This window comes from Cyanistes caeruleus, chromosome Z (genome assembly GCF_971803275.1).
Source record: "Cyanistes caeruleus chromosome Z, bCyaCae1.hap1.1, whole genome shotgun sequence".
NCBI classification, from domain to species: domain Eukaryota; kingdom Metazoa; phylum Chordata; class Aves; order Passeriformes; family Paridae; genus Cyanistes; species Cyanistes caeruleus.
The window spans coordinates 53695697-53723390 of NC_141732.1; the positions used below are offsets into that span (position 1 = coordinate 53695697).

The 27694-nt window shown below is 47.7% G+C and overlaps 3 protein-coding genes across 10 annotated transcripts in view; 1 reads left to right on the top strand and 2 right to left on the bottom strand.

The window, feature by feature from the left end:
• The first annotated feature begins 703 nt into the window (after positions 1-703).
• LOC111940718 (uncharacterized) lies at positions 704-3496 on the top strand. The gene is made up of 7 exons (XM_086867950.1): positions 704-837; positions 957-1011; positions 1290-1456; positions 1540-1660; positions 1749-1967; positions 2062-2212; positions 2901-3496. The coding sequence occupies exons 3-7, from the start codon at positions 1386-1388 to the stop codon at positions 3062-3064; spliced, it is 726 nt and encodes a 241-aa protein (XP_086724076.1). The 5' UTR covers positions 704-837; positions 957-1011; positions 1290-1385; the 3' UTR covers positions 3065-3496.
• Positions 3497-9372: 5876 nt separating this feature from the next.
• Positions 9373-18700, bottom strand: LOC111940664 (glutamine-rich protein 2-like). Of its 8 annotated transcripts, none has more exons than XM_086867919.1 (17): positions 15462-18700; positions 15089-15160; positions 14757-14861; positions 14276-14336; positions 14076-14179; positions 13871-13962; positions 13601-13709; positions 13250-13438; positions 12865-12987; positions 12600-12662; positions 12087-12251; positions 11819-11937; positions 11123-11188; positions 10723-10824; positions 10194-10290; positions 9930-10023; positions 9373-9579 (listed from the first exon to the last, which is right to left on the bottom strand). In XM_086867919.1, exons 1-16 carry the CDS (start codon positions 15753-15755, stop codon positions 9934-9936), a joined length of 1851 nt encoding a protein of 616 aa, XP_086724045.1. In that variant the 5' UTR covers positions 15756-18700; the 3' UTR covers positions 9373-9579; positions 9930-9933. The 8 variants fall into 8 exon arrangements, with proteins under 8 accessions (XP_086724045.1, XP_086724042.1, XP_086724044.1 ...); XM_086867916.1 differs by having other exon boundaries at positions 11819-11955; XM_086867918.1 differs by having other exon boundaries at positions 14267-14336.
• Positions 18701-18772: 72 nt separating this feature from the next.
• The window catches only part of SLC1A1 (solute carrier family 1 member 1), a 47110-nt gene continuing 38188 nt past the window's right edge, over positions 18773-27694 (bottom strand). Inside the window, exons 9-12 of the mRNA XM_086867922.1 lie at positions 25459-25581; positions 24748-24942; positions 24101-24235; positions 18773-20919 (exon numbers count right to left, since the gene is read on the bottom strand). Coding sequence (XP_086724048.1) covers positions 20673-20919; positions 24101-24235; positions 24748-24942; positions 25459-25581 — 700 coding nt within the window. The 3' untranslated portion in view covers positions 18773-20672. The remainder of the gene's footprint in view (positions 20920-24100; positions 24236-24747; positions 24943-25458; positions 25582-27694) is intronic.

Consider the following 27694-nt stretch of genomic DNA (forward strand, 5'->3'; position numbering starts at 1 on the left):
TTATTGTTTTATCTACCTTACGCATAACTATAATTCCTGGTTAGTATTTTAAACATTATTTTATATGGGTTTTTATTATTTTCATAGCTCTACAATAAAATTTGCAATTATACTTAAACATGCATATGTCTTACATTAAAATGAGATATAATACACTGAAACTCCGTTAACGTGGTTACGGCTAAAATACACACGACGGTGGGTTTTTATTGCACTTCAACCCTCCCGCTCCAGGCTGGCATCTACATGAGCTCCAGGGAACTCTGCCCACGTGCCACATTCCTGCTTTAATCCTTGTCTCCGGGAGCCCCCGCCTGGCCGCACTCTGCTTCCCCCGCTGCAGCCGGAGGGGTCAGAATTCGCCTTGCCAAGGGCTCGTCCCTGCCCGGCCCCGGCTGCCGCTGCGTTCCCTTCTCTCCGTAAATCCCCGCTGTCCCGCCCCTCGCCACTTCCAGGGATTCCCTGCCCAGGCTCCTTTCGGTGCGCGCTCCCCCCAGCGCGTCCTGTAAACAACCACGGCCGCGGGAAGCGCCTTCAGATGCCTCCAGGAGGAAACCACCTGCGCTGTCTGCTTGGCTTTCTCGCAGGATCCTGTGACGACCCTGAGCCCTGCCGGCGCTGCCTGTGGCGGTGAGCGGCGGGCGGCGCTCCGAGCCCGCAGTGCCGGCTGCCGCTCCCGCACGGCGCCTTCCGCCCCAGCCGGCGGCTGGCCAGCGTGGTGGCGACCGTGCAGGAGCTGTGCCACCGGCACCGGCGACCCCTCACTCCCTTCTGTTACCGCGATGGAGTCCTCGTCTGCACAGCCTGCCTCTCGAGGAGGCCGCTCGCTGGTACAGGGTGAGCGGACCCCCGTCTCAGACACTCTCCCCCTGCCTGGGCGACGCTAATTGCCCTTAAAACTCAGCCCCCAGAATATGTATTTTGAGCAGGGGGAAAGCATTTCCCTATCTTTCTAGGGACAAAAAAAACCCCCCAGCAAACCAAGATAAGCATCTAGAAGCCAAAACTGAGGTGAAATGCTGCAATTTGGTGATAGTTAAGTATGAAACAGTACAGTGGTGGCAGTTTTGGGACCAAAACTAAATACTGGTTTTTGGAGATTGCAAACTCCCGCTCTCACACAGCACCTACACTGTGAAGAGTTCCTATTCTGCTTCCGGGTGTGGAGGGGAAATGAGGGTCCCAAAATGGGCTTTGGACCTGGCTGGGGGTGCAGGGAGTAGGGGGAAGGGGATGGAAACTGAAGGGTGGTGGGAGCTTCTTAAGGTCTGGTGGCAACTTTTTTACAGGAGACCTTGGAGAGATGGGCTATCCCAGCCTGGATATCCCAGTGTCCACTTGTTACTGTGTGTTTACATAAATGTTCAGATAAGGTGAGAGTGTGCATGCAGCATAGCTGGAGTTCACCAAAACATGGATATGCATGTACATACCTACTTCAGTGCAGCTGCAGAGGGTGAGTATGGGGCCATCTGTACTGGATATACCCCTGATGCTTTAGGAGTCCCAGCCCCCATCTCCTTTTCTTCCCTTCTCCAGGAGTATAAATGCCTTTCCTCTGCAGAAGCAGTTTGAAATTTCCCTAAAAACCCTGCAAGAGGAGGACAAGAGATGTGCTGGGCTGACTGAGGCAGCAAAGGACACGAGACTGGAGACGCTGGTGGGTGGTGCTGCCATCCAGGTGCACCACAGGGCCAAACTGCTTCATTCCCCCTCCAGCATCCTTCTCCTTCTCCTTCATCCCCCAGACTCGAGTTAGTGCTGAGAAGCAGAAGCTGCAGGCGATGCTGAAAGGGCTCTGCCTGGTGCCGAGTGACCAGGAATCACTGTTCCTTTCCTGGTTCCATCGCCTGAGATGGAGGTTGGAGGAACAGCAACGTGATAAAGCTGTTGAGATGTCATGGATCCAGCAAAGCCGTGCAGAGCTCCAGGCCAAGTGCCAACAACCAGATGGTGACCTGCTGTGGGTGAGCAAAAACTTTCCCCCAGCATCTGTTTCCCTCCTACTGGCTTTTATTCACAGGAAAGCAGCCCTAAACACCTTTCTCCCTTTCTCTCCAGAATGTCCAAACAACCTTGAGCAGGTGTTGGAGCCAAAAAGCATCACCAGGAACACCAGTTTTGGTCCCAAATCCTCCATTTTTCCAATCATCTTCTCACCCTGTGTTCTTTTCCTCTGGGATTTTTGCTTTGGAGCTGGATGGGGTTGAAGGTTAACCCAAACTTGGTGATGGTGGGGGAATCTTCCATCGTATCTTGCAGGAGTGGGAGCCTCGCCTAGGGAAGTAGAGATGTCTCAGTGGTTTTCTAGGAATGGGGAAAGGAAATTTGGGCATTTTTTGGCATTAAGCACCCCAATTCGCTCTCCTTGAGGTGCACGGGGAGGAAGGTGAAGCCATCACTGTTCTGTTGATGTCAGAACTGGAAACAGAGGACTTGAGGTCTTCACTCGAAAAACCAACACGCTGACAGAGGCAGTGACACAATTCAAAGGTGCTTGGAGGGTAAAAATTGGCAAAAAAGGGGAATTTGTTAAGCAGAAATAGGAAACTGGGGTGGTTCTGGGAGGATACAGAACTCCAGGTTTGGCAGATTTAGCTGGAAAGTGGAAGCATCACAAATGCTCATTTAATTAAAAGAAAATAGAGGATTTATTCCTGATTAGCCTTAAGGGATAGAAAACTGAAGGTGGGAGGTGCAGAATGCTGTTGATGGTTAATTAGCATCCAAATTAGGACAGTAATTATGTGTGGAGGATGGTGATGCCCCAGATGAAGGGGGTTGTGTCTCCCACCTCAGGGGGTCTTGCCTTCTCCATGCAACAGGGTTTGGGTGGATGTGGGGAAGGGCCAGGGCCAGATCCAGAGGTAAAAATCTCTGGGGTCATCTTCTATTTCCAGACGTGTTGGAGTGCTCTCTGGAGGAAGACTCAGAGGGATCCCTGAGTGTGGGAAATGCAGGCACAGAAAGCTCTCAAGGCCTTGAGCATACAGGCTCAGAAATAGAGATGGACACAATGTTTGACCTGAGACCTTGGAGAAGGCTTGGCACTTTAGCACAATAACGTGAAACAGACATGAAGCAAGGATAGAAGTTCGTAGTTTAAGCAGAGTTATGTTTTAAGCAAACAGAAATATGCCTCATGGAAGGGAATAAATATGTTAACTAAGACAGTAGAAAATTTTAAAGTTTAGCAATAGAACTTGTTACAAAGTAGAAATGAAAGATGTAGTAATGTATGTTTCTGTAGTGTTATATGACTGGATGAAAAAAGACACATTGTGGTAGAATTGTGTAAGACAAAGCAATTAATGATTGATTTATGAAGATGCTAGTGAGCTTTGTAAAAATTGTTGATTGGCTAAGAAATTTATAAAGGACATTGTAACTATAATGAATACAGATGCTGCTGCTGCTGCTGACATTTGATGTAACAGCCTTACTGTCTCACCCTTCCATGAGACTGATTTTGCAATTAAACACCTCTTACAACGTCTCTCAGTTGATCCCATCTTCTCTGTATCTCAATACTGGAGAGGTGAGGCCGGCTTCAGGGACTTCCTGAACACACATATGGGTTCAGTGCCTGGAGCTGATGCTCTGGTGCAATTTTTGGAGGTGATATTCCAATGAACAGAGCCTCATGAAGATCCCTCTCCCTGCCAGCAATCATGACTTTGGATCCAGTAGCAGCTCACCCCCAGATCCTGGTGTCATCAGATGGCTGGACTGCAGGCTGCTGGGAATCACCCCAAGCTCCTCTGCCCTTAGGAATGGAGCCTTTTGAGTCTCTCCACTGTGTTTTGGGTTGGCAGGGCTTTGTGGGGGGCATTGCTGGGCTGTGAAGGTTTGTCCTGGTCCCGAATGGGCACTGGGAGGTGCTCAGGAATTTGCATCCTGTAAGGCCTGCTTCGGTCTCAGCCCCGAACGTGGGGTTTAGGCCGTGGGGCAGTGGTTGGGGCAGTGCAGGCTCTCACCTGACCCAGCCCCACATCTCTGCCCCACTGCTGCACTCTGTGACACATCAAGGTGGCTCTGGACTATGCCAGTGGGCAGGTGGCTTTCCGTGATGCCGATAGCTAGACTGAAATTTTTTTCCACAGCCGCTTTTCAGGTGAATGACTCTGGCCACTGCCCTGGCTGGGTAAGGGGCCAGCTATGCTCACCCTCTGTCCCTGAGTCCCCCCAAAATCCACCATGAACCTCCCAAGTGCAGACACTTCTACCACGCCAACAAACACTCCACTCAACAACAAACAGCCCCACTCCCCCTGTGGCCCCATTTCATTTTCCTTACAACATCTAATTTAACAATCAAATTTCATTCTTTTGCTTCTCAATAGGAGAACAGAGGTATTTTTAATTCCTCAGCTGTTTGTCAGTGCAAGCATGGACAAGAAAAACAAGGAGAATGTCCCTAAAAGATTTTCAAAAACTCACCTTGAGGAAGAAAATGGGCTTTGCTACTGCTGCTAGATGTCTCATAATAAAGTTTTGCAAGTGGAAACTTTTCTGCTTAGGATTTGTAGAGAATTTAGGGGAAGTGGGCTAAAGCCACATTTCAATGTCTCCCAGGTTCGCTCAGACTGGGGTCTTTATGGGGTTTTGTATTCACCTGCCAGGATGTAAGCAGGGAGAGAGGCACAGACAGGATTTCATCCCCCATTTCACTGCCTACAAGTGAATAGAAGGGAAAAAAACCCAAGTGAACTAGTATCTCGAAGCAGCAGAAAATTGTTATGAGGGTTTGACCATGTAATAGAGTGCTCTTATCAGCAAGCACAGGCAAGAGTAGGCAGGTCTTTGCCTCTTGCAGTCCCAGTCACTCCTTTGCTGCCAGACTTTCCTCCCCATCCACATGCACTCTTCACATTGGTCTGAGGAAGAGGAGAAACTACCAGGAAAGGCAGCAACTTTTGTCTTTGGGACCCTAATTTTAAACAAGGACCCTGACAAAACAGGGGCACAGCTAAACCCACATTACAGCCCTGCTCAGTTGTACAATTAATTGTTTCCTTGTTTGGCTCATGATAAGGTTGGTCTTTCCTAACTCAGTAGCCCCACAGCTGGCTCTCCAGCATTGGGGTGTGGAGTAAATCAGCCTCTTTCTGCTCAAGGGCAGCTCAACAGCATCCTATCAGCAGCTGGGAGAACAGATGGTTGGGTGTGGAGGATGCACAGCTCCCACTCCTTGAGCAGAGCCAACAGATGCAGCCCTCCTACCTGTGGACCTCAAAACCCTCCTGAGTGACAGGCACACCTCATACCACCCCATGGAAGAGGCTGTGTGGAGTAGCTGAAAGAGTTTTTTTTCCACAAGAGTCAAAGATTTTTCCACAAAGCTGGAGCCCAGGGTGCATTTTGTGGGGGTTTGTGGCTTGAGGATGAGCATTCCCAGGGGGTAGTTTTAGCCACTGCCTCCTGCTTCTCCCCCCATGCTGTTCCTCTTCCACTAACACCTCGGGATCAGACTGAGTGGGAACTGTGCATCCAAGGGAAGAGCAGCAGTCATGGAGGGGCAAGCCTGAGTCAGGACTGCAGGCCCTCCACGATGGTGCAGGTATTAAACCTCTCCTGTTCCTCATTGAGGTCCACTGCAAGTGAAAAGAGGTGGATTTTGGGGATGGGTTTATCCCCATAGTGAAGGGTAATAATTTGTTGGTGTTGGTGGGTGCTTATAAAGATGGAGCTTAAAAGGTACTTTTTTAAATCAGCAGTGTGTTACATCCAGAAGACAGAAAATACAGCTGCAGTACAAACCAGGGTGGGGTGTGTGTTTTTAATCCTCTGGTTTTGGGTATGTTCGCTCCATTTTGGGCCTTCTCCCCAGGGGAGCAGCTATCACAGTGGGAAATGGGGATTTTCCACCTGAAAACAGTGCCCACAGGGAAGAAATCCCCAGATTAGGGAGGAACTTATTAAAGAAATGGTGGCCTCTGCACTGCTGCCCTGAGGAGAAAGTGCTGATGAACTACCAACACCGTTTTTTTAGAGAAGGCTATCCCCCTTTTAGGTGAGAATAAGATTTGTTGTTTTCAGCACTAGCAGTGGATGTGGGGAAGAAACAGCTCCAAAAATATCCCTAAATCCTACCAGAATTAACCCATATCCCAACTGGGGGGAAGGGGGAAGGTGGGGGGGAGTGTGTGTAAATTTTTTCAGGTGTCGTCAGTTTGCCCAGTTGCCCCCTCCAGGGGTCTGTTCATCTCTTCTTACCCAGTTTATTTGGATAAAATGTCACAATTTCATTTAATTTTTTTTCCATTTTATGATTTCTCCTGCTCTGACTAGAGGCTTTTTCTCCCCAAAAATGAAGCCAAGCAGGATGTTTCTCCTGCCAAGCCCTTCATTGCCCAAAATCCTCTCCAAAAATCTGCATCTGAGGGTTTATTTAACCTCAAAGGGCCTTTTTTAACATGGGATGAAGCACTATAGTGCAGTACAGGGCCTTAGCAGCATGAATAGAGCGATAGCTGAGTTGAGCAAAAGAGATTGGAATTTTGTATAATTTTTAGTTTTTGCCTTTTATCCTCTTAAATAGAATAACTCTGTATAGACCCATGCTTTAGACCTGAAATTTCCCACATGGAGGAATTCCCCCCTGGAGCTATGGTGAGCCAGCCGTACTTTGCTGCTCACCCGAATCCTATGCACGAAAACTCACTATGAACTGAACTTTGTCTTTAAATAAACTGGTTAAGTTTAGCAATTTATTGTGTCACTCATAAGCTGGCACTGGTGTATTAAACAAGGTGTTTTTGAGCCACACTGCAGTGCTGCGGCAGGTGGGACCCTCCAGGGGATGGGACAGCCAGAGATAAGGGTATTCAGAGAGAAATTGCTCTATGAAAACAGACACATCTAGGATGGGGGTTTGAAGACTTAGGGAGAAAGGGACCTCTGAGGCTGGCTGGGGACCCAGGGAGGTCAGGGACCTCTAAGGCATGCAGATGACATGCAGTGTTGCAGGTCAGGGGTGGGTGACATACCCATCTTGAGGTGTGCCCATCCCCAGTTCCAGCACGTTTGCGGGGTCAGGGCCAGGGTTCACCACTCTCATGTCTCTATCCTCAACAGTCAGCCCAGGGGAAGAATGAGCTTCTTTATACTTGCACTTTTGTTTGACCAGCAGTTATTGATGTGACTGGCCATAAAATAATGGTGCCAAGAAGCAGGAGGACACTGACAGTTTTAAGCAGGTCCAAGCCCACTGTAAAGACCTGATTAAAGCTGTAAATGCAGTGTTCTGGGAGGTCAGCAAGGAGCACTCTGGCTCACAGGACAAAAGGAGGTGTTCCAGCTCACTCCTCACCTAGCAGGTAAATCATGGACCCCATGGGGGCCACAGGACCAGATCTTATCCTGCTCCCACATCTTCTCTCCAGCTTCTGCTGTAGCCTCCCACCTCTGTAGCTCCTGGCCACATTTCCAGCCAGCCTCACATCCACCAATGCACCCCTCTTAGGGATCTATGATCTTGCCAGCAAAGGCCAGGGAGCCTGCCCCCACGTTCCCATGCTTACAGATGCTGCACTAGCCTTTACACAGAGCTAGTGGATGAGTTCCAGCAAGTCTGTCCTCCCTCCTGGAGGTGCCCTGTAGCCAGCCAGTACATGAGGAGGAGATGTCATCCCATGCAGAGCCCCTGGCTCCTCAGGGCTCATGTTAAATTTTGAATAGGTTTTGATGACTAACATTTTGGTTGATAAAAATTCAGTAAATGTTGTTAATAAAGTTTTCTGAGGAGTTCTGGAGTCAATGGGTTTAAATGAAATTGGGGAATAACAACACTGCTGCAAAACCAGCTGCATCTGATACAGGAGGAGCCAGACAAAGAACCAGAACGGTGCTAGAAATGCTGCTGCCTGCAAATGTCCCAGCAGTGACGAGGAGTCTGGAGTTCTGGAGTAAATATCCAGTGTCCTCCAAAAGCAGATACTGGACCTGACAGATGGTCTTGGAACCAGCCCCAGCACCTGGCACCAGACATCCAGCCATGGGTTCTCAGGCACTTCAAATCCCAAGCTATCTTCACCCCTCAACATCCTGACCCCCTGCAGCCAGGGTGAGATGTCTCCAACCTTCTCCAGCACCTTCAGCTCCCCAGCACCCCTCTTCATGGCCGCCAGCATGCCATCCTGATGGTGTGTTGGGGTGGATGGTACCTGCAATGGTGACTGCCTGGATCAAAGCCCAGGGACACCTGATTAGCACCACTTGGAAAAAGATGCACTGCGGGGCACCTTTTGGTTCCTGAAGACCCATCATCCATCCACCATCACCCAGTGCTCACTAGGCAGGGTGGTCATTAGCACGCAGGGCTGTGAGGAGAGAGGCATGGCCCCTGTCCCCTGTGGGTGTCCATAGCTGAGCCTGCTGGATGCTGAGTACCATGGGCCTAGTGGGACCGTCAGGATCCTGTGCACCCAAACACCCACCCCTGACCTGCATGTACCCTGACACCTGGTATTTCCCAGACTCTGAAAACAGCCCCAGAGGTCCCTGTCCCCACAAGCCGTCTCCAAACTCCTATGGTTGTCCCCAACCTTCTAAAATCCCCGATGCCCTTAACATCCCTGTCCCCACAGATCAATCACCTTTAATGTCCCCACCTCCGGCAGTCCCTATCTCCCTGGAGGGTCCCACCTGGGACCAGCACCCCAGGGTGAGGTTGGTGCTTCCCTACAGGGCTGGGGAATGTGAAGCAGGTGAGGGTGATGTCACTGTGTACCTTGAGGGCCTCAACCTTTGGAAAGACAGGTGGTGTTGGAACTGCACTTGCTGCATGGTCACTGTCACTTACGGGTACCTACAGGACACCACTGTCACCTAATGGACACCAGGGACAGTGGTGGATGGAAGGTGAGGACAGCAGTGACAATGGCATCACTGCTGCACACTCCAAAGGGAGCTGAGCATCCCCTGCAAGGCTCCCATAGGTTTGCTATGTTCCCAGGGCCTGATGATGATGCTTTTAAATTATATTAAACCCCGCCCTGAGCCTGATGTGGGAGAGGGAGCAATGCTGCTCTGGCTCACCTCGAGCTCCCTGAAGATGCATGGTGCTGCTGCAGCCTTGCCATAGAGCAGTTCAGTTCAGGGGTGCCAGCAGCATGGGTGGGGACTACCCAGGGATTACACCTCTTGCACCTCCACAGCCCATGGGTTAGGGGCAACCCTGCCCCCTTCACCTGGCTCCGGGAACCCCCCACCTACCCACATGACCAGTCTGGGGGCTCACCCCAAGCTCTCCTGTACCTCTCCCCACCAAAACTTCACCCTTCCCTGTGGCACTTGTCCAGCTCTAGGGTGGCATCTCTGAAGCAGGGGCTTAGTTTTGAAATCAGTCTTGCTTGAAATATCCCAAACACAGCGGGTTAATTTTTTTATTAACTTGAAAAGAAATCCCTTTGGGTAGCTGTCCCAGTCTTTTCTTCCTGGGCTTTGAGCATCCAGTCCCAGACAGCTGCCTGGCTACTGGCTCCATCCAGGGGGACTGGATTTGCAGCAAATGCTGCAGTGCCCAAGATCAGTGGTTGAGGTCTGAGACTGGCTGGTGCTCTGCTAAGGTGGTGGGGCCTGGGGGTGAAGGACAGAGATAAGCACCCTGACTCCCAGGGGCAACTGCATGGCCAGAGACTCTCAGGGACCAGGTACTGGCCCCTTTCCTCCAATATATGGGCTGTTTTCCTACATTGGCCTTGGCCATCTCCACGCTCCACTCCATCTTGAACACACTCAAGGACCAGTTGTCCCATCCACCAGCCACCCCGCTCTATCCTGCTTCCACCCCTCCTCACCTGCCCCAGATCCCAGACCCCAGACCTTTCCTGCACCTGCCCAGGTGTGCAGGCAGAGCCCTGCTCACCCATCACCAGCAAACAGCTGGTGCTCCCTCCCCCCACCACGGCTGTCCTGACAGACCATACCCAGCTAATCCTTGGCCTTCTTTGCCACCTCAGGCCTGTGCTCCTGGCCCAAATCCATGCGGTCATCTGTGCCCAGCAGCTCAGTCAGGCCAGGCTAGGAAGAAGAGAATGGCTGGCTGCCATGTGGGGCCAAATTCAGCATCCCCAAGCAACCCTCCTCACCCATCTCTCATTGAGGAAACTGAGGCACGGGTCCCTCCAGATGCTCAGCATCTCTCTCCCAGCCTCATTCCTCCCCGATGTTCTTCCCTTGACCATCCCTACCTTTTTGGAGAGGTGTAGGACATCCTTGACCGGTGCACTGGATATGTCATGACCCCTGCAGCTCTGTGACTTGTGGAACTTGCTAGTGACCAGCTTCCTGAGGGATGGGGCATGGAGATACTCATTGTCCAGAACTGTAGTGACCTGGGCTTCATCCTGCTGTACCAGGGAGTGGGGCAGAGGGTGCTCCCTACTGACACATGTCCCTGCTGACTCCCCTACAACTGCTACAGGAAACCCATGCCTGTCCCACTCTGCTGAATCCCCACCAATCCTAAGGTCTGGCTGAGACCAGATACAGCTGACAATGTGTGACTTCAGTGCTGCTGAGACCAAGGGCTGATGGAGCAGTGCAGTAGGGGCTTTAAAAGCCTAGAGACCTGGGGCAAGTACAGCTGGCCTCCTCTGCTCCCCTGCCCTACCCAGGCCCCCTGATCCACTCTGTCCACATTCAGAGAAGAGATCTCCTTTGCCAAGGCAGGACTATCCAGCATCCCAGAGGCCAGTGATGGGTCCCTATGTCCCCTACCTGTGACCATGGTGTTGTGCTTGCTCCTCTGCGGTGATGGTAGCAGAGCGTACAGCATGGCTGCTGGGCATCGATGGGCAGAGTGGCAGTGTGTCAATGTGCCTGGGAGGGGCAGGAGCCGTGGGTGGGTGACAAGGAACAAACAAGCCACCCCAATTTGGGGCAGAACACCAAAACCCACAGCATCCCTCTGCTTGCTGCCCTCAGGGAGGTGTTCCTGGAGGGATTCCCACTCCACATCTGAAAGACATGGCTTCAGAGGGGGGTCAGCAGAGTCAGACCCTCCAGACAAACACTCTGACCCCTGTGCCTGAGACAGCAGGGCACCACTAGCACCCATCCCCCTCACCCCACCCCACCCCCACAGCCCCCTGATATACCGGTGCCAGGTGCTACTCACAGGCCAGGCACCTGCACGTTGAGCTGCCGGTCGCAGGACAGGCACTTGTACGGGACCAGCAGCTGCCTGAGGGAGAAAGGGCTGGGTGAGCGCCTGACAGGGCTCTAGTGCACACAGCCAGCAGCTCACAGGCAGCAGCAGATGTCAGGCATGTCGCTGCTGCAAGGAGCCTCAATGTTTGCAGAGGGAACTGTGGCATGTTGAGCCTGGTTTTCCTCCCATCCAAGGGGACAAGGAGACGAGCTTGCCTTGGCAGCACTGGCACTGCTGAATTGTGGCTGTGGCCCATGGCTGCTCAGAGCAGTCAGGGATTTGAGGGGAAAGGTGCAGGCACCCACACATCCAAAAAAGTCCTTCCCCTGGTGTCATTGCCTTGTCTGTGCTCACAAATCCCCTGTGCCTTGCTAAGGAGGACAGGTCATGACTGAGGCCAGTGGAACCATGTGTTGCAGCCCAGTTCCCAGGGGAATGTCTTCCATCCTTGAACCTCTGCATCCACATCCCAGTTCTGGATGGCTGCCCATTCTTGTGCCTCCTTTAGTGTGGGGAACCTAGTACTGATGGGTGAAGAAGGTGTAGCTGCTTTGTCAGCATCCCTGCAGTTTGTTGGCTACATTGCTCCAATGCCAGGGTACCATCCAGGAAGGAATGAGGACAGTGCTGTTGCCAAAGGCAATACCATCCCATTGCACTCACTGCTTAATTCCAGCAGCGTCGTCAATCTCTACTGACAACTCGTCCTTGAGATCCTTGATGATCCTTGCCCAGTTTTCCTCCAGCTGCTTCTGGAAAGGTCCCAGCTCCAGGCGATCCAGCTGTGGACAGATGCACACCTGCTCCAGAATGGAACATGGTAATCCCCAGGGAAAAGCCAGCAGAGGGGGAAACCTCAGAGAGATGCTGCCTCAGGCTGCAAAGCCCACAAGTAGCCAGTTTCATACCGTGAGGATAAGGCACACCTCACCTTGGAGTCCAGGGCATCACTGAACCGCTGCTGGGCCTCCTGCCAGCGCTGCTCCTGGCCTAACACCCGTCTCAGCAGCTCTCGCATCCTCTCCTCCAGATGCTCCATGCTTGCATCAAAATGGGCGCAACTGACTTTGCTGCCCAGGGCAGCTTTGTCCACTTTCTAGCAGGACAAAATGCAGCAGAGCGGTGGGGACAAGGCAGAGGTACGAGAGGCAGGGCCAGCACGTATTGGGGACAGGGGTAGAATTGTTCCTACAGGGCCATTGTGCCCTTGTCAGGGCTGTGTGGCCTGCTAACCCCATCACCCCAATGGGGTCAAAGGGATTTAAAGAGGGAGATAGACGGATCTGGCAAGGGATCTGCAGCCAGTCTTGAAGTACTCACACCCTCCCCCTTCCACATCCAGGCCAGTTTTGTCACTAAGCACCCAAAGGGCAAAGGGCATTTGTCACCCTGCCCAAGATCCCTAAGATTCCTTGGCCTGAAGATGGACCTCTCAAGACCATACCAGCAGCATCAGGTCCTCCTTGTCTGCTTTCTTCTCGAGACCCTCCAGGGACCGGAACAGAGCCTTCCAATACAGAAAGCATCTCATGACACCACAGCAGGGTCAGAGCTGTGCTCCAGCCAGCCATTGTTCCCTGCTCTTTGGGAAAGGGCCTATGAACCAACAGAGGGCTACGAGCAGGTGGGCAGGGGATCAGACCTCTGGCAGTCTCCAGCTCCAGTGTGCATGGCAGACACTCTGACCCTGTGGGGGGTCAGCCACCAACCTCAATATCTTTCTGATGCTGGCGATGGTCATCCCGGAGGCTCCCCGTGACATAGCTGAGCTGCTCGCAGTCCCCTTCCACCCGCACAACGGTGGCCTGAATGCTCTTTAGCAGTTCATCATCCTGTTCCAGGGAGAGATGACAAGATGGTGTCATGCAAGGGGTGTCTGGCTGCCCTCAGGGACAGATCTGGGTTACTTGGCCATCAGCCATGAGCCCTCAGTGCTAGCCAGACATTCCTACCAAGGCTTTAATTTCCTGCCATACTGCCAACCCATCCAAACCAAATCGGGGCTAGCAAGGGGCAGCTGTACATTCCAGTGAGCACAACCAGACATAAGGTCCTGACACAGTGTCCCAAGACCCCACGTTGCCAGCTGCCCACCTGGGTATTCTGTGGCAGTGACCTCAGCACCTGCTGTGGCACCATGGAGTCCACCTGCTCCTGAAGCCTTTCACAGCGGTGTAGGAGCTTCCTCACAAGCTTGGTCTCCGCGCTGTGTTCAGGACACACTGCCTGTGACTCTCCCAGCTGCTTCCCTGCACTCCCCATCGTGGCCCTCAGCTGTTTCAGCTGCAGAAAGGGAGGAAGGAATTGATTTTGAGATAGAATGGATGCAGCCAGAAGAACCTGGTGACCAGATGGCCCTGATCAGGCAGGGAATGTGGCCAGGAACCCCACAAGGAGCAGCCTGCCATTCAGGACAACAGCTGGAGTGCTGCTTCCAAACCTCACCCGCTCCTGAAGCTGGTCAACTGTGACCAGCTGCATCAGTGTGGCCTTGGCAATCTTCTGCTCCTCTCTCAGCTCCTTCTGCTCCTGCTTAATCTCCTGCAGTGCAGACCTAGACAACAAGATGGGGGTACAGGCAAGCTGAGCCTCCACAAGGCCACTCAGGAAGTGAGCTTTGCTCCCCAAATCCAGTGCTCCTGGATTTCCAACCCCCATACCTCCCAGATTCCCTGCAACCCCGTAGGATACAAAATCCTCTCCCCATCCTCTTACTCCAGCTGTACAGGGATCTGGCTGGTGCCATCCACTTTGCACTCGGCTGCAGTCACACCCAGATTTCCAAAAGCAGCCTCCAGTTGTCTGATCTGGGAGGAGTGGAAGTGGCAGAGTCAGGGCATGGACCCCATGCTCTCCTTTGCCTGCCTCCTCCTTGCCAACTCCTCCTGGCATCCTTGCAATGGGATTGCTATGGGCTCACCTTCTCCTTCTCATCCTGCAGGTCTTTGGCCAGGTGCTGCAGGGAGGACATCTGGTGCTGGAGCTCAGACAGGTCTCTAGTGATGCTCTCCATAGCTGGATGACCTGCTTGGGAACAAGGCTGTGTCCCAGTGGTGCCACTTTGGGCACTGGGGATCCCTGTCTGCATCCCAGGTGTGGTGCTCTGGGTACCCAGCTTGCCCATGTCCGAAGTGTGGGGCTTGGCAGGAGCAGGCTGGCCGTGGAGGAGGCTGGCAGCATCCTGGAGTGGGATGAGAAGATGGACTGCAGTCAGGACCTGGGAGCATCCACAACTGAGCTTGGGCCCGAGCCAGAGACCCTGGATGGGCCGTGGCTGCCAAACACTGGTAAATCTTTATCTTCTTTCCTTCTTGGCACCCATTTTCCCTTTTTTCAGGGCTGTTTAGTTCAAAGTGCCTCAGTATCTCTTTGCCTGAGGCAGGGAGTGACCTCTACTACCAGACTGATCTTCAGTCAGAGGTAGGGGCCTCTGAAGTGGGTAAGGCTGAGTTCCCATGCTTCCCTCACAGGACACCCTTCCCACTCTTCCCTCCGAGTGCCCTTCACACTGGGTTACACCCACGGTAACAGGGCAGGGGCAGCAGAGCAACATCTTGAGGGGCAGGAAGGGCCCAGTTCCCTCTCAAAGGCAGCAGCTCACCTGGCCAAGTGCCTCCTGGATCATCCGGATGCTTTCTCCCATGCGGGACTGTGTGGCCTTCATCTCATTGATCTCCTTATGGAGATCCTTGCAGAGATCTGTGGTCTAGGAGAGGGGGGTGGGGGGAAATGCACCTCAGGGCAGGCTCCCTGGGAACCTGGAGGATCTTTGCTGCACCACATCTGTGGGGCACAGCCAGATGCTGGGCACTGTGGGTGGCACTCTCCATTCATCTGGCACGGCCAGATGCAGCTGAACCTCTGGTGCACAGAGGTCACTGGCACAGTCTCTTACAGTCTCAGACCTGTAACATGCTGGTGGTGGCAGCTCACCTGGTCAAGTGCCTCCTTGATCCTCTGGATTTCCTCTTCCATGTTGGACTTAGCCATCTCCGTGTGGGGCTCCTGGGAGAGACGGGTGGTGGGCGTGAGCCCCAAGCAAGCAACTCCCCATTGACTCCCACCCCTGTCCCGGGGAGCAATGGCACACTCTGGGTCAGCAGGAAAAGACCCAACATGGGAAGCATCCAGAGAAGTGCTTCAGCCCCAGATTTTCTCCCCAGATCTCCCTCCCTTTCCTACTATGAAAGTCAACATGCTGCTCCGAGCTTGGGCTTCAACCAAACCTTGGTATAAGGGCAGAGACCCCAGAGGAAGGGGCGTCTTGGGGGGTGGGAAAAGCCTCTACCTTGGAGATGCTACTCACTTCGGCTTCAGTCTTCTCCATCTGTCCCATGCCGGCAGCCGCGGAGGTGCCAGGAGGGCCGCTCCAGGGCGGCTGCTGGGACGGCCGTCCTGTGCCCTCCTGTGCGCCGGGGCCCTGCCCCGGGACGGGCGCGGCCTCCTGGGCCCCCTCCTGGGGGATCACGTCCTGCAGGCCCAGCAGGCTCAGGTGTCCCAGAATGACCTTCAGCAATTTGCGGAGCGCCTCTAAATTGACATTGACCTCGGGCGTCCCGATAGCGTCATCCAGCAGCTGTGAGAGGCTGACCGAAGCCATGGCTGCCGCCCTGCCCGAAAACACAGCGGCTGTCCTGTGCTCGGGAGGAAGCTGCAGCTAGGAATGTGGGCAGCCAGCAGCCTCCTTCCTCCTCTTCCTCTGCCTTCCTGAGCCCCGGCCGCACGTGCCTGTGTCTGTGGTGGCTCTGGTTGCCAGGTAACAGCTGGCCCTGGCAGCCGGTTGTCGCGGAATCGTGGAAGGGACCGCTTTGGAAGGGACTTTTTACACATCATCGAGTCCCATGTTTGCTGCTGTGGTGGGCCAGGGACCCCTGGCTGAAGGGGTCCTGCCCCATGTTCCTCATCCACCCGCCTTGGATTGGGGGAACACGTGGTTAGGAACCCCAAAATTCCCTTGCTCCCCTTGATCTTCATCCACATTTTCCATGCTGCACTGGGGGGGACAGCATTTGGGGTACCCCAACCCCCTCTGTCCCCTCAAGTGTCGCCGCCCTCGGGCTGCCCCGGTACAGCACAGTTGAGGGCAGTGATAGGCTGCCATGGTGCTTTGAGCCATGGGGCTGAGCAGGGGTCATGCTGGAACTCAAGTGGCTTTGGTGGCAGGCCTGGACACCCACACACATGGATGTATGTCCTGAGTTAGGGAGCCCCCTAGGACAGTCTTAAAATCCTGGAAAGATGCAGGCAGCTGGATGTGGGGGCTGCAAAGAGAGCTGGTGTTGTCCACACCTGCTCCCCCTTTGGGCTCTCAGAGACAGAGGATAGGTGGCACCCCAAAACACAGAACCCCCAGGGTGCCCACCACAACCAGGAGGGTACATATATCTGGGAAGCTCCCCCAAAAGATCCAGATTTTAGTGTGCCCTCCCTGAGGGGACACAGATACCCAGAAGGCCTCTGGAGGGGACCCAGATGCAGCCCCCCTCCCCCCCGGACCATGATGGGATGCAGATGTCTGGGTGGGTCCCCACAGCCCACATAGAAGAAGACCTATGTGTCTGGGGTTCCTCCCAAGGCCAGAAGTGAAACACTGGCATCCAGGCTGTTTCCTCATAACCAGGAGAGGACCCAGTTATCACTGGGGGGTTCTGAAAGGAGGAAGTTGGGGCACACTGGATGGGGGCTTCCCAATCACCTTCTGCATGTTATAGTGGGTGCCCTTGGAGTTGCTGTCATCCTGAGGGGACTACCACTCCAGTAGCACCTTGAACTCCCAAATCTCCTTCACCTCCACTGCTCAGATATAGAGGGGGTCAGCCACTCTGTGGGGCAGCCTTTGCCCCATGACCCATAAGCCCCCAATATAGCTCCCAAAACCAGTCCATGGCCCACCAAACATCCACCATGGACCCCAAATACTCCCCCCAAAATGCCTGCCTTAGCACATCCAGGCCCTGAACCACTCCCCTAAGCACACTGCTCCTATTGCCCCCTGTGCCTCCCATCCCAGTATGGCCCAGTGGTCACAGTATGCTCATCCTAGTGCTGCCAGTACTCCTACACTAGGACTCCCAGTATAACCCATCTCAGTGCTACCAGTGCCCACTGACAAAATGCAATGAGAATGCCCTCCCAGGCTGCCAAGCAAGCATGCCCTACCATGCACAGCCAGCCCAGCTCCCCCACCCTAGTGCTTCCAATACATTCAGTCACAGAGCTACCACTAGTCCCTGTGCCACTGGTGACATGCGATGGGAAGGCAGCTGCGTTTAAGATCTGCTTTGACGTAATCAGGATTTACAGCTCAAATTTTAAATAAATCACCTCTCCTCTGGTGAGAAACCTGTGAGTGATTCTAACACCCTGGCCCTGACCTTAATACAGCAGGTGCCTTTGGGGGGAGTCATGGTCATGGAGCTGGGAACAGACCACCTCAGTGCACGGATGTCACCCATCCATGACTTTCAATGATATATCTCCGAGAGTATGAAGGTCCCTGACCTCACAGGATCCTCTACCAGTGCCCAGAGGTCCTTGTCCCCAGGAAGTGCCCATCTCCACTGGAGGTCTCCATCTAGGAGCAGCACCCTCAGATGGGGCTCAGGGTCCCCATGGGTCTGGAACAGGTCACATGGGTAACTAGGCACCCTGAAGACTTTGACCCAGTGAGGGGCAAGTGATGAAGAAGGGATTTGTGTAGTGGTGGCAGGATGAGGGCACAGATCCCATGGTGTCCCAGCACAGGAGTCCATTGGCTGCCTCCTCCCTGCTTATGCACCACTAGTCAGTTTCTGTTCGTATCAGGGAATGTTAAAGAACAAGTGACTTGCATGTGTCATGATGCTTTTTATGCAATTTTAGATCTTGTGGAGCTGATATAGCTGATCTGTGCCTGTTGACAGACCTGTGTATGTTTATGTGCAAGTGCTCTCTTTGTTCAGATAAAGAGTCAACTAAAAGTTCCCGAGTATTTCAGCAGGGATGAGTGTATGGGTAACCTGGTCCTCCAGGTTAAATTAAATTTAAGTCACAAACACTATTCAAACTGCAGAGTCCAATCCAGCCCTACAAGAACATAAAACATGGTGGAAAGGGCCAGAATCTGCACATGCCTTTCTAACAGAGATTCTCCACCACTTTCCAAATCTTCCAGACTACGGAAAAGAGGAGACATTGCTCAAGCAGAGTGTTTCCACATATATACAAGCTGCATACTTGCAATACTGTGTCAAGAAAAGCATCCTTTGACTTAAGAGGAACTTCAGCATATGGTTTGGACTCTTGGTTGTGAGTAGATGCCAAAACAGTATCATCAACACCTGCTCAGCTGAATCTGATACAGAGAAATAAGTTATAGGTAAACAGTACCCCTCAAAGTGTGTGTTCAATAATAGCATACTCTGAATACAGATAATTTGTAGTTAGAGGGGTTTCTTGCAATCTCAGCACTCTGCTCTTAAGCATCTATTTTATTGGAGGAAGAGCATAATTCTTGCCAAAACGACAGCTAAATCACTACAGACAATAACATAAATCCTGAATTCAATGGGGTCTGGTTTTCTTGTTATAGCTAAAAGAAACTCTTAAGGAGATGACAGTAGGCTAAAACAAGAGTGATGAGAGAAATTATTTTTTTATTTATAACACATTAGGAACACCGTTCACCATACATCATTAACAGGGTGACTACATAATAAGGTGATCATAAAAGGGTGACTTAAAAAGCGAGTTAAAGACAAGGCATAGATTATAGGCTAGTCATGGAAACTGGTAGGTTTTTTCCTCCCACAAGCAAAGCTGCACAAATAAAGACTGTCTCATACTATTTCTGCAAAGGTAAAAGATTGATTTACTCAATCTGTAAATTTTCTTTATATTGTATAAATTTACCAATACTTAGATTAACGTTTTCATATAGTTTATGATGTTAAATTTTAATACAGTCTTATGTCTCATTAATTTAAGGTGCAATTTATCAAAATCTACAGTAAATATTTTCTTCTTCATCAGTTCTCTTTGGCACACTTCTGGTTTGTTTAAATACAAAAGTGTAGGACTGAATCGAGTATATAGCACTGCAGGTACTTGGAGGGTTTTTTTGTTAGCATATGAATGTGGTTTTATGCTTGCCACAAGCTTATTCACAAAGAAATAACTGTATACGAATTTCAGTTTAATTTATATATAAAATGGCTAACTACTTCAGTGTGCAAGACAGAACAGAAAATTGTTACAGCAACTCCTCCCTTGAGAGAGTGATTTTTGCACCATGGAAATCTTGTATAAAATGTAATAGAAAATGGAGATTTTTAATGAGATAGTTCTTGGTGCTTCTTATCTTACAGCAAGCCACCTGAGGACATGATTTTCTAGGTCCAGAAATGGTTCATAAGATACAGTTTAGCTGACAGGTTGGCACTGTAGTGGTGTTGCAGCTATAAACTTGCATGTTCAACTGACAAACTAAACCAAGGAGCCAAAAAAACAACCAGTCTGTGTAAGAAGTTTAGTGAGAGCGGCTTCTTTCTATGAGAAAGGTCTCATTCCTATACTCTTGATATATGTATATATATATATATATACACACCTGCTTTTATTGCGAGGAAGAAACATTTAAAATTTGCACTCTGCACTTTCATCTTCATGACCTCTGCTTACTTTTGGGCTGACTAATATTTTGTTTAAATCAAAGGTGGAAACCAGAAAATTGACTTATTTCTGTTTCTGATGGAAATGTATGAGGAGGCCACCAAAGTTGACCTAAATAGATAAAGTATCATTTTACAAAAGCTCTTCAAATGCCAGAAGAGCAAGCTCAGAGCAATTTATTTCACGTCTCAAGGCCATGAAAGGCAGCTGGCATTCACATGAAAGGTAAGGGGAAACTTAGCTACATAAATACTGGACATCTTTCAGTGACTAATTATTTCACAATTGAAGAAAAACTAAACCCTATTCACAGTAAAATGTACTTATTACAAGGCCCTTCTGGTCTGTTTTATCCTGAATCACGCAAGTAGTATCCCCTCAGCTGCAGAAATTAGCATTTTGGCAAATGATCAAGTTACAGGAGTTGTCAAGTACCATGCAACCTGTTTAGAAGGCAAGAATTTCTTACAGGTGCTTTGTGATGTGGTAATGTGTGAAATTCTGTGCTACTCCTGAGTAAAACACATTTGGCTGTCACAGCTAATAATCCATTTATGAGCATGCTGATTCCAGAGAGGCATTTCACAGCCTCAGGAATAGTATATATTCTAAAAAAAAAAAAAAAAAAAGCGAGAAGTATTTTACAATGGTCTTTTTCTTCAACCTATCAGTAAGGACTAACAATGGTGAGTTCAAACTGTTGAGGGAGATAATGAGAAGGGGAAAAACTGGTAAGGAGAGTCAAAGTCTGTGTGGTAAATCAAATGTAAGTGAGATGTAATTAATTCTCAATTTTCTTTAAGCTTTTTGAGATATTGCATATGGACATGTCCCCTAGTGCTCCTGTTTTATCTGAAAGCTACTGGCTTTAGAACTGGGATGTCTGTGTGAAGGATATGGTGTCAGATTTATCTATTGCAAAGCCTCCATTGATGTAAGATTTCTTGGCCTGTGTTTCATCATTATCAAGTATTCCTGTTTCCAAGGCAAAAGGATTGACTATGTTGACCTCAGAGGTGACATCCATCTGCTCCAGCTCCTTTTTTGAGAGCTTCTCCACTACTCCTGTACCAAAGGCGTCTCCCAAGACGTTCACCATTGTTCTGAATCGATCCCTATGGAACAAAAATGTTGTCAGATAAACCATTCAGTTGTTTATAAAATCCTTTTAGTAAAAACAAGGTACTCTAGCTCATGCAGTGCTGTCTTCTTCCCAGTGCACATTTGGGTAATTTTTCAATTAAAATAAAATAGTCTTGTAAAACAAGAAACAAAATTTTACCCACATATATTTGAAAATGCCTGGAGTAATTTTCATGAGAAATGACTTTGTACAGGACATGCAAAACTGCAAGTCATGTCACTTGTCTGTTAGAGCAGTAATTCCACTGCTGTGGCATGGCCTTACAAAATGTTGGAAGGATGACCTCTCAGGCCCCTGAGGTCTGCTACACAGCTGGTTCCCTTCGTAATAATAGACTGTAGGATGCAGCAGCAGAGTCTGCATTGTACCTTCTGTCATTCTAACAGTCATGTCTTCAGCCAGAAGAGCACCTAGCCCAGTATCTTCAATATTCTGGCCCAAACTTGGAAAATGGAAAGGCCTGTCTTCTGCTAGCTTCTCCTTGTTAAAGGGCTGAAGTACAAACTTGTACTAAACAAGTCACTTAACAGAATATGATACTCCAGCACTACTGATTTTTATCCAGACCAAAATGTGACATACAGGCCTTAAAAACATGCTGCCACTTGGCAGAGGAACAACAAACCCTTGCAACATAACAAAGTTTGAAAACTGATATGGAACTACAGTATGGACAGTGGAAGGCCACGCTTCCCTGTTTTCTTTTCAACTACAGAGCACAACAAAGGGTTTGTGGCAGAACAAATTTCTCTTTCCATGCAGAGACATTGAGGTGGATATATTCACCGTATTTCACAATACTTCTACAGCTGCTGAATTCCAGTGCTAAAAAAGTTTTCCATGTGCAAAAAAAAAATATACGGTAGAGAAAGGAAGAGACAAGTAAAGATATTAGTAGGATCAGTGTGACAAGTGAGGAAATCAACAGCACTGGAAACTCATATGTTATAATAGTACTATTCTATTAACTTTTCTATTTGCCAGTTAACATGTGGAAGTACTACTCAAGCCTATATAATATAACCTTGGTAGGTTCAGAAGTAACTAGTGGGTTGTTAATGAGCCATTACTAGCAAATAGCTTGCAAAAATACACATTTTAGGCATTAAAAAGGTGGAATTGTTAATAAGCCACATGGCATCAAAATGTGCATTCCATCTCTTGAGGTGCAAAATGCACTAGCAATGATCCCTTGTATATTAAATTAATATTTAATTTAATTTATACAGAAAAACACATCTTAGTCTGAAAAATGCCTCAATTAGAACCAGAAACATCTTGAATTACTTGTATGTTTCCTGGTGGAACAAGTACCTTCCATGTACTAATACTGTGCATAAAACACACAAAAGCGATGGACATTTAAAGTGGAGTAAAGATCAGATCCATAAAGTCAGGATTGCTCTGAGAAATAGGGTATTATTCTCTTTCTCTCTCACTCCCATAAGACAAGTATATGGCATCAAATGAAATTATTAGAGTGTAGGTGAAAACAAACAAAATTCAATTATGTCCCTACACAACACATCATTAGGATGTGGAATTCATCTCCATAGGACTTGTGGAAACACGGGTCCCAAAGCAATGAGGCGTTCATAGAAGAAGACAAAAATCACCTCTAACTCAGGAACTCTCTACACTGCAATTTGCAGGAGGCTGGGCAAATACTTTGGAAAAAGAACCAAAATACATTTGTTCTGTTCTTAGACTCTTTATATACCTACTCTGAGCTAGTGGTTTGTACTGATCTGCACTATCCTTAAAAACATTAAATACCCACTAGGAATAGAAGAACTGGAGAAAACAAAATGATTGCAGAGCACAACAAATAAAACCATTAGACCTGGTTGCAGACAGCTGATTGGGAGAATGTACATGTGTATGGAACTGGTTCCTTTGGAGAAATTATGCTTATACATAAATTGAATTAATTCTTGGATCAAAAATCCATTCTGGATTTTCTGGAGACTGCCATTTCTTGTATTTGCGAAATTGAGCTATATAATCAAATAAATTAAATATATCTGTGAAATACATAGGTTGCTGCCAGAAATCCTTCAAGAAAATGATTGGAAAGGGTGGAGGAGGAATAGGAAGGCATTTATCTTGAGTGTAAATAAACCTGAAGAAGACATGCAAATATTATGAAGTTATTAAGTTATTAAGTTATGAAGTTATTAAGATCACTGGACTGATACCAGTGAAATGTCATCCATGCAAACTCAGATGAAAAATACCTTGGGCTGACCACTAAAGCTCACGCAGTTTAGGAGGCAAAAAAACTTAAATTATACTCCTTAACTTGTGAATCCTGTTACCCTATGTATCATGGTACAAAAGTGAGTGTTGATGTCCTTCTGACCTCCAGAATATACTCTGTGATTCTTTGGGCTTCTGCAAAAGTAGCAGAGATACACAGTGGTGTAACTTGAACAGAAAAGATTTCTGGTGAATAGGCAGATGAAGGGTGAATGATGAATGGTGAAAGAGCAGATGAAGGGACTGAGAGGTTTTGAAGTGCTCTGATATGGATGGGATTAGGCATAAGGATCACTTTCCAAATTTACATGTTTGCTTCTTGATCAAGGGCTGGGCCACTGCTCTCAGTGAAGAAAAGCCCTAGCAAAGTAGTGCTGGCAGCACAGAGATGTGTACAGCCTGCTGTATGTGTGCATGTGGAATCCAGGGTCTGTTTTCCTTTGTTCATGTTGTGCCCCACTGCCAGTGTATGCATATTTATGTGCTTTGCAGCTTGTGGCTACATGAATGATGTATATGTTTAGCATAATGTGGTTGGATCTCTGACACTCTAGAGACATTTCTTGGTATCGTCAAATTTATTTGTCTTGAGGATGATGCTCATGATTTATTAGTGCTGTGACCACTACTTCAAGGCAGAAAGCATCTCTGAATGTGAAGTTATTCACTGCTATCCCATGCAGAAGGATTCCTCTCGCAATCAAAGCCATTACTGCATTCAACTCTGAACAAGCCTGGCCATAAGAATAATCTTTGTCCATTTTCTGCCACAGTCCTAAATGGTTTTATTGCTTTCTTTCTCAGACTCACACCTTTTCAGGCAACTTATGCAAATAATAAAAAATGGATAAAGAAAAAGGAAAAATCATTAAATATGAGGTGACTTAACTTACAGAAGCCAGTCAACTGCAATGATCAGAGTAACATCCTCTGCAGGCAGGCCAACGGCACTCAGCACAATCACCATGGTGACAAGTCCGGCTTGGGGCACGCCTGCAGCCCCGATGCTGGCTGCTGTAGCTGTGACACTAAATCCCAAATAAAACCCAGAAAAGGAACACAGAATACATGTTACTTACAGAAAATCTGTTTTATGGCACAAATAGTTCACTTTAAGAAAGAAGCCTAAATGTTTCAGTTTTCCTCTTGAATAGTATTTACTCAAAGTTGGGTGTCAAGCTTATAGGACAAGCCATGCTCTGATGTACTCTTACGGTTACACTTCAGGATAACAGGCAACACATGTCTAGCAAGCAAACTGGACAGACCAAATGTAGAGTCTGAGTTAGGTTTACAAGAGTTTGCAGAGAAGAATAATGGCAATTTTCATAACAGTGTTGTATACCAGCTGCATATCTTGGCCCATCCTACCTCCTTATCAGGTTTCACTTGCTAGGCCTTGGATCAACAAGTGAGAATGTTTGTTATTTCCTGTGCTGTGAATGATAGTTTAAACTTTTCCATAGGGTATCTAAAGTTAATTCACCATTCACAAAAAAGCTCACTTCCCAAAAAATGCATGTGGTGGCTTTAGTCTTACCTAATGGTGATTATTTGGCCAATATCCAGTTCTAAGTCATTCAGCTGTGCAATAAATATGGCTGCTACTGCTTCATAGAGAGCTGTGCCATCCATGTTGATGGTTGCTCCAACTGGAAGAACGAACCTTGTGATTCTTTTGTCAACCAAGTTTTTTTCTTCTGCACAGCGGAAGGTGACAGGCAAAGTTGCTGAACTGGCACATAATGAAACACATAAAGTAAGCGCAGGCAACAACACACCATTTCCATTATGTTTCCTTTTGCTCAGAGCATGATCTGCTTTATGACTCAAATGGAGATCTAAGGCAGGAAGTAAGGCTGTACCATGATAAAGCAAAGCAACTTCTGTTATACCTTCTAATTATTGGGAGAAATAGCTAAGTGTTAGCTGTTCTCAGAATTACGTGGTAGACTGCCATGTTTTATGCAGTCACAAAAAATGTGCAACAGCTTAAATGCTGTCAAGTCGGCTAATGAACTGAATGGCAAAGAAGTGCCTCCTCCTGAGAGAGGCAGACTGGTGTAAGGCTAACACATTCTGTAGTGCCCTTTGGGTACAACAGAAATGATGAAAACAGTATTTCAGCCTCCAGGGGACTGAGAACTGTCCAGCTGATACCAGAGCCTTTACAAGAGTAGCAATAAAATCAGAGCACAGACCATGCAATTACTAGTAGGTACCTTACAGAAAAGCTCTCTCTTTTGTTTACCTGGAAGAGATCATGAGGGCTGTCAGAAGCGCCTGAGCCATTCCCATAGCAAACCGAAAAGGATTTTTCCTTACTATTACAAAGTAGATAAGTGGCAGAATTACACTGGAATGGATTGCAAGTCTGCAAAATAAAATCAACTAGTTAAGCAAATAGGTCCATCTCTTTGTCTTTCTTTACTAATTACTAGTGATAATAGGTACCCAGCTGTGTCCTCACATATAGTTATGAAACACTAAAGGTGACTTTAGTGACACCTAGGTGCAAAATTTAGAGAGAATGCCACATTAATAAAAAGCAGACTAATGCTGTTCTACACTTCCTTTTGGAAAGGAGAGTGAGACCATATATGAGCTGTCTCTCTTTCCTAAGCTGAACAAGAATTGACTTGGAAATAATTTTAAACTGATAAAAATGAGAAGCCTAAACTAATGCATGATATTTAAATTGATGTGTAGAGGGAAATTTGAGATAACACTGAAACACTTCACTCCTGCCAAATCCTTATAATGCAAACCACAGACAAATCAGAAAATAAAATAAAGTCATTATTCTCAGTTCGTCTGCCCTTATTACAGAACATGCTTTGGAAATAAAGGTAAACATCCTTTCCAGTCAGGGACAGCTGAAATGCACATCCTTCTGCAGAAACTTCAAGTAGGGAGCTTTAGAAAAATCCACACCTGCTCTGGGGAAAACTGTGTAAGCTCAAGTCTACAATTAAAATGTGGTGAGGTATTTCAGACTGTTTAAATAAGATCTATGTAGTCTACGCATTTTTAATGTTGTAAAAGATGCTGAAATACTATATTCTGATACTATTAATTTTTAAAATTAAGTGGGTTGACTCAAAGAAGATCAACTTGCTCTCTTGACTTTAACAGCTCAGATGTATTTGCCTGGGTATTTGTATAGGTCTCAGGGACAAAATCATCCTTCATCTTATGCATTAATTTTGAACGCTGCACAGTAATCCTGAATGTACATGAATGCAGAGCTTGTGGACATTAAGATAAGAGGTAAACTGACTGCTGTAAGTACGTTTGAAATTAAATGTGTTTGACAGGTCTGTGAATATTACCTATGTTCAATGGTTGCAATTATAGCAACATCAGCTTTTCATTAAAAGAAATTATCACATAGCCTGGAAACATAAACCCAAAAAACTGTTGTCACCCATGACCTTGTAATTTTTATTCTGTCCTCACAAAATATTAGTGCACACATTCCTGTGTTGTAATAGTGCTTTATGGTTTCAGAACAGTTGATAAAGATAATAATAAATCATGGTACCATTTGTTCTGCCAAAAAGAGACAATTAAGAGACCAGTAGTCAGAGTACAGAAATCCACAACAGCATAAAAAATCATCAGCAAGACCTGCATGTTTGTTTCCTTGGAAAAAATATCTTTTTAAAAGGAACAGGCATTAAAATTTTCATTCTGAATGGGAACATGTGACATATTTAGTGGAATGTAAATAATAGCATGCAATGTCTTGATAAAATTTTGTAAATAACTCCAGAAAGAAATCTAGCAATTTATACATGCACCACAGCAACGGATCACTGTATAAACTGCTAGGTTTGTGACATGTGTGAGAACAAACTGAACTCAGAATATGTAAGGAAAAAATAACAGAGTGGTATGGGTGGCATTTGCTGTCTTAAAAAATGTTAATGAGAGTAAGCATTTCAATTATGTCTAAGGCTAAAAGCATACTCAGTTATTTGAAAAAATTAGATCTGCATCTTTTTAGTTGCAGCATAAACATAACATTATTCAAAATAAAGTACTTTTATGTAAATGCTTTGCTACTATTGGTTTCCTTGAAACAAATTTGAAGAAATATTTATTTTTGTTCATAAAATGCAATTCTCAGCAAGCTGCAGAAATTTTTATACCAAAAATCATAATCAGTAATTGAAAATAGAAATTCTAATAGCATTCACTTTTAAGTTAGAAGAATGTTGTCTCTCAGAATCCCAAGCTGCCATTCCATATAGAAGTATCTCTTACAGGGATGTAGCTGCCTTGCTGCTTTCAGAAGAGACAAAGGCACAGACAAAGAGAGTCTACTTGCTGCAGCTTCCATTCTTACTCTTTTTTTTAAATTTTTTTTTTTTTTTCACTTCAGCCTGAGCTCCCTCTGGCACTTAAATTATGTCTCCATTTTGACTTTCCTCTGCTGTAACTTCTAATGTATCCTCATCCTGACTCTGCAACCATTAATTGTG